Source organism: Aspergillus caelatus, assembly GCF_009193585.1.
Source record: "Aspergillus caelatus strain CBS 763.97 unplaced genomic scaffold BDV27scaffold_134, whole genome shotgun sequence".
Classification (NCBI taxonomy): Eukaryota; Fungi; Ascomycota; class Eurotiomycetes; order Eurotiales; family Aspergillaceae; genus Aspergillus; species Aspergillus caelatus.
Window position 1 is genome coordinate 64677 of NW_022475397.1, and position 8407 is coordinate 73083.

An 8407-nucleotide genomic window follows, 5' to 3' on the forward strand; every position below is an offset into this window, starting at 1 on the left:
GACACTGATCCAATCCCTTTTCATCACAACGACTTCCCTCCACGATCCCAAGGCAGTTTCCAGGAAGAGGCGTTCACAGACGCGGGGGACGATAAAGACAACTCAGGTAACAGGGATGGTGACAGCGGATGAAGTGGAATCATCCTTCCAAACAAACTCACCAGCGGCCGACCTTCGGAAAAACTTCCCGTCCGTGGCCACTAAACCTCTTCTATCGACTTAATCCACTATCCCAATCCACATGAAGGAATGTACCGAACTTAATGATCCCCCGTTCCTTGGGTTTCCAAGCTGCCTCGTCCCTACTTTTACCTTCTCGGCTCTAGCACTATGTTTATTTTGAGTTTACTTCAACAATGTCTCCGTTCTCGAATTGGAGTCGTTAACTAAAAATATCTTGGTACTTGTCAATCTTATCTCAACCTTTATTCCCATATTATATATAAGTTACTTGGCTTAATTCATTTGGTTGTAGTAATTTTGTTGTACGAATATATTCCTTTGGGGGACACCTTGGCAATTTCCTTTACTGCATTAGAAGCATTAAATTCTGTTGAACACATTATGAGAGATGTCAGCTACGAGGCTGCTAGAGCGGCTAGTTCGAGTCTGTGATTGGCGAACTTGGACAAGGCTGTGAGCTGTCTAGTAAAGGACAAATCAGCCCCATTTCACAAAAGACCCCAACACCTCGCCCGGCGCCGTCGTAATTTTTGATCATCTTCACAGAATCGAGAGCCTTCGCCGACTTGGAATTCCCAGATCCTTAAGGTAAACTTCAAAATACCTGAATATGCGTCCCAAAAGCCGATCCGGTTTCGCTGTAGCTATAATATGCGCGCTGCCTATCGAGGCGGACGCGGTTGAGGCTCTTTTCGACGAAACCTACGACCGATTGGGCAAGTTTTATGGTAAACAGCCCGGGGATGCGAATGCATACATTAATGGAAGGATTGGGGAGCATGATATTGTTCTGTGCTATTTACCGGGGATGGGAATTGGCAGCGCAGCCAGTGTGGCTTCGAGCCTCCGAGTCAGCTACACGGGAGTCCGACTGGCACTGGTGGTTGGCATCTGCGGTGGAGCACCCTACTCATCAAGTGATCAAAATATCTTTCTGGGCGATGTCATCGTGAGTGATGCTGTGGTCGAATACGATTTTGGCAGACAATATCCGGGTGGTTTCCAGCGAAAGACAGATGTCAAGGATATTCTGGGACGACCCGAGCGAGCAATTCGGACCCTCCTGGCTGGCTTGAAAGGAAAGAAAACGCGAATAGAATTTCAAGACCAGATGTATCAGCATCTTGGCATAATTCAGCAATCAGAGACGCAATGGCAGCACCCGAGATATGAGGATATCCTCTATCAGGCTTCGTACCACCACAAACACTACAGTCGGGGTTCAACTGATAATTGTTGCTGCTTTGATAGTGGTAATACGGAGAATATTTGCAGCGAGGCATTGGAGGAAAGTTGCAAGAAGCTAGGGTGTGATGAGAAAAAAATCAGTCGTCGCCGGGATGGCACGGAAGCAGTCAAAGCATCCGTGCATATTGGGAAAGTGGCATCTGCCAATACAGTAATGAAGTCTGGGGAGCACCGCGACAAGATAATCAAAGCAGAGAGCGTCATTGGTTTTGAAATGGAGGGAGCTGGGGTGTGGGATAACATCTCATGCATCATTATTAAGGGGGTATGTGACTATGCAGACAGCCACAAAAGTAAATACTGGCAAGCGTATGCGGCGGCAACAGGCGCTTCAGCTGCCAAAACGTTCTTAGAGTACTGGACACCTACTCACAGAGAAGGTTAGAAGATATATCCTAATCAAATTTTATTATGCTAAGCATATTTCTTTGCAGAGAGAAAACGCCATTGGATGGTCCCATTCAGGAAAAACCCACAATTTGTGGGTCGGCACGACGAGATTCTTAAACTTGAACAATGGATTACACACCAGAGTGGTCCCAGCAAGGTCGGTGTCTGTGGACTAGGGGGGGTTGGGAAGACTCAGGTAGCACTGGAGCTTGCCTACCGTATCCGAGAAAGAGATTCCGAATGCTCAATTTTCTGGGTCCCATGTTTCAGTTATGAAAGTGTCGAACAAGCTTATACAAGCATCGCCCAGACACTAGGGATCGAGGATATGAAACCAGCTGAGGCAAAGGACCGAGTGAAGGCTTACTTCAGTCATGAAGATGCTGGGGAATGGCTTCTTATTTTCGACAACGCTGATGATATTAATATGTGGATGCAGGGCAGTGATACTCATCCAGCACTTAAGGACTTCCTTCCTCAAAGTGAGCATGGCCATATTATTTTCACTACACGGAATCGGAAGCTAGCGGTGAAACTTGCATCTTCCTATGTGATTTCAATACCTGATCAGGATCGAGATACTGCCATGAAGATTTTGGAAAAGTCCTTGCCTAAAAATCACTTCCAAGGCGAAAGCAATACGGCGACGATACTTCTTGAACACCTTGCCTTTCTCCCACTAGCTATTATCCAGGCAGCAGCATATATCAACGAGAACAGCATGCGACTGAAAGATTACATTGACCTTCTCCAAGAACAGGAGGCTGATGTGGTAGAGTTGCTCAGTGCGGACTTTGAGGATGAAGGGCGATATAAGGATATCCAGAATCCAGTGGCTACCACATGGTGGATATCATTCCAGCAAATCCAGCACCTGGACAACTTAGCAAGTGGTTATTTATCACTTATGGCCTGCATCAATCCACGGGACATTCCTCAGTCATTTCTCCCCCGGCTAGCGTCTAAGAAGAAGGTAAACGATGCTGTTGGTCTTCTTAAGGCTTACTCATTTGTTAGCGAACAAGCTGGGGAGGGCCTACTAAGTCTTCATCGACTCGTACACCTTGCAACACGGAATTGGATGAGAAAGGAAAACCAGTTCACACAAAACATATTGAAGGCAATAGACCGCTTAAATGAAGTCTTCCCTGACAACAGCCATGGCAATCGAAAGCTGTGGCAACAGTATCTACCTCATGCGTTGCTAGTAGTAGGAGAAAGTGAGATCCAGCATCGACGGGAGAAATATGTCGACTTGCTTCAGAATGTTGGGTATTGCCTGTGGAGCGATGGGAGATATAACGAAGCAGAAGAGCTAGAGGTACAAGTAATAGAGACTCGCAAGCAGGTGCTGGGCCCAGAGCATCCGGATACTCTGACCAGCATGGCCGACCTGGCATTAACGTATCAGTATCAGGGACAATGGAAGATAGCAGAAAAGCTAGGGGTGCAAGTAATGGAGACTCGCAAGCAGGTGCTGGGCCTAGAGCATCCAGATACTCTGACCAGTATAGCCAATCTGGCATTAACATATCGGGATCAAGGACGATGGAACGAAGCAGAAGAGCTACAGACAGAGGAATTAAATATATGTTCAAAGGTACTGGGTCCAGAGCATCCAGATACTCTGACCAGTATAGCCAACCTGGCATCAATATATCGGAATCAAGGACGATGGAAGGAAGCAGGAGAGCTAGAGGTACAAGTAATGGAGACTCGCAAGCAGGTGCTGGGTCCAGAGCATCCAGATACTCTGACCAGTATGTCCAACCTGGCATCAATATACTGGAATCAGGGACGATGGAAGGAAGCAGAAGAGCTACAGACAGAGGAATTAAATATATGTCCAAAGGTACTGGGTCCAGAGCATCCGAATACTCTGACCAGCATAGCCAACCTGGCATTAACATATTGGAGTCAGGGACGATGGAAAGAAGCAGAAGAACTCGAGATACAAGTAATGGAGACTCGCAAGCGGGTGCTGGGGCCAGAGCATCCGGATACTCTGACCAGTACGCATAACCTTGCCTATACCTGGGAATCCCTAGGAAAACTCAATGATGCCTTGAAGTTGATGGAAGAATGTCTTGAACTTCGCACTAAACTGTTTGGCCCTGATCATCCGGATACTATATCTTCCTCTGAGGCTTTTAGCGATTGGCTACAAGCAAAGGACTCCTCACCAGCTAAGACCCCACTAAGCGCGGCCCAACAGGACAGTGATCAATATTCTCCAAATCTTTTAGGCCACCATCATCTGACTGTGCCTTCCTCTGATCGCCCTAGTGTCGAGCTTGCAAGTGAACCTATTAAACCAAAGCCAGCCTCTGCAAAGCACCAAAAGCGACTCTTTTTCAAACGGATTTTTCAGAGAGGATAACAATTCCACATGACACAGGAAGAGCTTATTATATATCATCACTGTAAATGATTTAGTATATCAGCTTTGACGTATAACTCATGATACCTAATTAATTTGTCATTTGCCCTAAGGTCTTTTACAGTAAAATAGGCTCCATACAGTACTGAAGTGGTTTTTCTAGCTGACCGTCGCACCCGCCTTGGCTTGGCGCCCCTTATGATTGGTTATGATGCAATGGCTCACAATGCGTAGATTAGGGCACCTATGCATGACTCCATCGTATGCATTGTAACAGAACAAAACGACACGCTTACGAGGCCTTCATAAATAGAGATAGACAACTTAAAGCGGTTTCAATTTCGATCATTGTGCTTGCAAGCAGCTTAAGGAGTGACACGATACATATAAACGATGAACTAAAGATCTGGATAACACCCCGCGGGGAAACAATCACGTAGACTTCGGACCCATAACCTTGCACCTCAAGGGCTCTGAACGCTGCCTTTAGACTGGAGCGTTAATAGCGATATGGCCTAGTGCGTCGAATTAGCAACGATAGTGGTATAAACGGCGTGCTTGAGTAGGATACTCACCTCTAGTTGCCCTTCTTGCACATGGCAGCGAATTGGTCAATGTACCCAGGAAGATTCTTGGACCAAAAAGTCTCGTCAGAGATGAGCTGCTTGACCTTCTGGCACTTCTCCGCGGTGAGCTGAGCTACGTTGGATAGCTGGTTCGCTTGCTGCTCCAGGATCGGCTGGGTGGCTCTGGTAACACAGGCATTATAATTAAGCAGTCCTTCCGGGTTGTTGCACAGAGGCCTGTTTCCTTCAGCTGCACAGCTTTGCTGCGCTACTGCGACCAGCTGAGTGCGGAATTGGTTAAGCAACGCCTGCTCATCGGCGGATACACCCAGGTTGTTGTTTACGTCCTGGATGAGTTGCGGGACGATGTTGTTGTGGAGATACTGGTTGTACTCGTTGATTGTGGCAACACACCGGGCCCTCTCACAGACCTGTGCATTAAAGTATTGCATTATTCTGGTGGGCTGCTGACTGAGGGCCTGAGGGATCTCCAAACATGGCGCCGGGAGATTTGGGGGAGCGGCATTACCAACGGAGAAAATGGTAGCAGTGATCAGCAAAGCAGATGAGATGGAGAACTTCATTTTGAAAGTAAGATTTGCTTTATAGCTCAGAAAATAATAAACTAATTGGGATGAAAGACGACGAGGTAATCAACTACAGAGAATGATGATATTGATAATAGCCATGATGACTGGCAATTGCGAGGTTTAAGTACCTTTGAGCCATGGCATAACTGGTATATAGGATGTATAGGGAAAGTGTATTTTCCAGCGATCTGGGGTATCAAATGAATGGTCACCCGGAGAGCTGTTTTACACTGAGTCAGATTTAATAGACGGATTCTAGATACCTTCGTGGAGATAGTCAGCGTACATCCCGGATCCTTTGTCGATCACTTGTCTATCCGAGATGATTTTGTTCACCACCACGACAGGGCCCAGATTCTGGCCACGATATGCCAGGGAAGATATTCGAAGGTTATCCGGCGAGCGAATCCAAGTTTGAGATCGACCGATGCATCTAGGAAATGTCTAGAGAGTCCAATGGTACAGACAGCTACGGAAGTATGTTCACTAGTGTATGCTTGGTATTAAGCCGATAGGGTATTTTACTATACAACTTAGTAGAGAAAACACTTAATACTAAAGATACAGATATCTTAATCGAAAATAAAGTCATTCATGCGTGTAGAATAGCGGCCTTTAATCAAGGTTCTGGTGTTTACAAAGCTTTTCTATCAGACATAGGCCATCCTATTCTGTGCTTTCTAATATCCTTTTTTACACTTATTACTTTTTTCAAGATATGTTTTCCAATAGTACAAAGAGAAGATTGTTGGTTTTAGCGCTATATAGTCTTCTGAGATAGCTTATTCTAAACTTTAAACCAAGTTAGATTTACCAATCTTTCTATTTCCGGGGCTGTCTTATGAGGTTGTACAATGTTTTAATTAAAACTAGACATGCTCGATCATATTAAAATTCGGCAGTTCCCGGGCTAAGCTAGTATTGTTACAGATCTTCTAGTGATCATGTATGATGACTGTGCAGTATACCCTACCCCTCGTGAATAGGTAACTCGGCTGCCGAACGGCAACATCGGAGTCTATATCCACTGACTTTCTAAGAATTTATAGTAGTCTCTCAATCTCTTGAATTCTACTGGATAAATTTAGGACGTTTATAATATAAATTAGTGTTCAGTGGGTAGTAAGAAGAGACGAGAATTAGATTCCTGTCTGCATAGAGTCTGATGTGTACATAACCTGACCTAGAGCACAGGTCCTATACTCTAATCTCATTCTTCCCTCTGCTTTTCGCTCACACTCTTCTGTTTCTCTCCTCCGCTCGGCTTCACGCTTTTGCTCTTACTTGGTCCTTAAGAACAATGCTCTGTCAACCGGAGAGTAATTACTAGTCATCCGTTGAAGAAGCGGCGGGGTAGGACGTAATCAAAGAGGCACCACTCGGATCAATTCAAGGCGAAGAGACGCACTGACAGGGGTTTATTGTACATATTTTGAGCCAGCTGATCATGGAAGTCGGCTAATGTATTCTTTCATTAGAATAAATACAGTCACTGGACTTGCCAAGGCTTTCCAGTAAATCTGAAGTTCGAGCAAATAAGTGGCACTTCCATTGATCCCAACATCTAGAAGCAGGAGGAGTAATCGGGGCCCAGAGGCCTAGTATCCAAAGGCCTTATTGAGGCAACACTGCTGTTTAGGGGTCTAACAACCTAGTCATCGGTTGTCGGATGGCCACGGGGTTGCTTGATGTGCGTAAAACTAAAAGATGTTGAGAAAATTCAACCGAGTCAATCAAAACAATGTCAGTAACACTATAAGACTAAATAGGTTCCTGTATTGTCAGCTGACTGTGGAGAATCCGTTGAAACTTATATGGAGTGAAGTTTTAAAACAATGGCCAGTCTTAAGCGTCACCAGTTACTACATCATGTATGTGCTGTCATGTACGACATATACACTATAATCTGCTGGTTGGCTCAATAGGTGATTGCAGGTGATCGTACGAAACTTCGGAGTGTGTAGAGTGGGGCGTTGGCAAGAGCTGCTCAAGACTATGCAGCGGAAGAAAAAAAATAAAAAAATGTGTTCCTGCCTGAGGAAGGGGCAGTGGTGTTATGCATTATAGTATGTGTTTTTGAGTGGCAGCCTAGTAATACAGTGACGTGCAGGTTCGGCTTTACCTAATTTACACCCTTTGACTCTTTCTCGGCACCACTCCCGTAGCTTAATCTATACTAGGTTTAGACCTTTACAGGGGTAATTTATGACGCGTATGAAACGTGAGTGTACCAGAATCTTGGTATGCTAGACATGGCTTTATACGGTAAATACGCAAATTAATGACCAAGTTGTCAAAGAAAAGATTCCTCGTGGTGGCTAACTACCTACTGATCATAACTAACCAGTTAACTATACAGTATAACTAAATTCATTTGTACGTATGAATAAAATATGTAGCGGTAGAATCTCAAATTCACACCTGTCAATTCGTTTGAATAAGTTTTACCTAAAATGAAGGTTGGCTGTTTCAAAGATTAGTAGTATACTTTCTGCTCCTGTACCAAGATACTTACAACATATATACTGTAGTAATATTGTAAGATTGAGACTAAACTGCACCCACGATGTAATTTGTCCGCTGCCCAGCTTAATGGCGCAGACTATGGAGGCGTCAAATTAATCGATTTCTTGTAAGTCTTGACCTCCTGGCGTGGGTGAGGGTGTTCTGGAGGCTATAAGAAGGGGATGATTTCCAAGATATAGACCTGCAGCAGATAGTCTCTGGGTGTGTGGCAGATTGAGGTACTCTTCATGGGCTGACTGAGCGATCACTACAGCTGCTGTAGACCCCGGTGAAATTTCCTGCAGATGTTGCGAATGTTCTATAGTAGGTGCTGCTGGGGGTGTACGGTTTGCAGATGAATTATACTCGTCTATCCAGTCGCCAAGAGCACGAGAGCAGGATATGGTACCCGGGTGATTAGGCCCTAATACTTTGCTGCGCAATTCAGAACATTTTTTTATTAGAGCCAAGGCATCCTGAAGCTTTTCCTGAAATTTCCAAGTATACGCAAGGTTCGCCATGCTGGTCAGAGTGTCGGGATGCTC

At 45.1% G+C, this 8407-nt stretch overlaps 3 protein-coding genes across 3 annotated transcripts in view; 1 reads left to right on the plus strand and 2 right to left on the minus strand.

The window, feature by feature from the left end:
* The first annotated feature begins 711 nt into the window (after nucleotides 1–711).
* BDV27DRAFT_15706 (uncharacterized protein) lies at nucleotides 712–4333 on the plus strand. The gene is made up of 2 exons (XM_032072436.1): nucleotides 712–1811; nucleotides 1866–4333. Exons 1-2 carry the CDS (start codon nucleotides 794–796, stop codon nucleotides 4199–4201), a joined length of 3354 nt encoding a protein of 1117 aa, XP_031925779.1. The 5' UTR covers nucleotides 712–793; the 3' UTR covers nucleotides 4202–4333.
* A 352-nt stretch (nucleotides 4334–4685) lies between these two features.
* Nucleotides 4686–5616, minus strand: BDV27DRAFT_166020 (uncharacterized protein). Its single transcript, XM_032074083.1, has one exon. The coding sequence runs from the start codon at nucleotides 5349–5351 to the stop codon at nucleotides 4779–4781; it is 573 nt and encodes a 190-aa protein (XP_031925780.1). The 5' UTR covers nucleotides 5352–5616; the 3' UTR covers nucleotides 4686–4778.
* A 2514-nt stretch (nucleotides 5617–8130) lies between these two features.
* Nucleotides 8131–8407, minus strand: part of BDV27DRAFT_146766 (purine and uridine phosphorylase) — a gene marked incomplete at both ends in the record, with an annotated part of 4195 nt that continues 3918 nt past the window's right edge. The window contains 2 exons of the mRNA XM_032070637.1: nucleotides 8131–8161; nucleotides 8229–8350. Of these exons, the coding sequence (XP_031925781.1) occupies nucleotides 8131–8161; nucleotides 8229–8350 (153 nt within the window). The remainder of the gene's footprint in view (nucleotides 8162–8228; nucleotides 8351–8407) is intronic.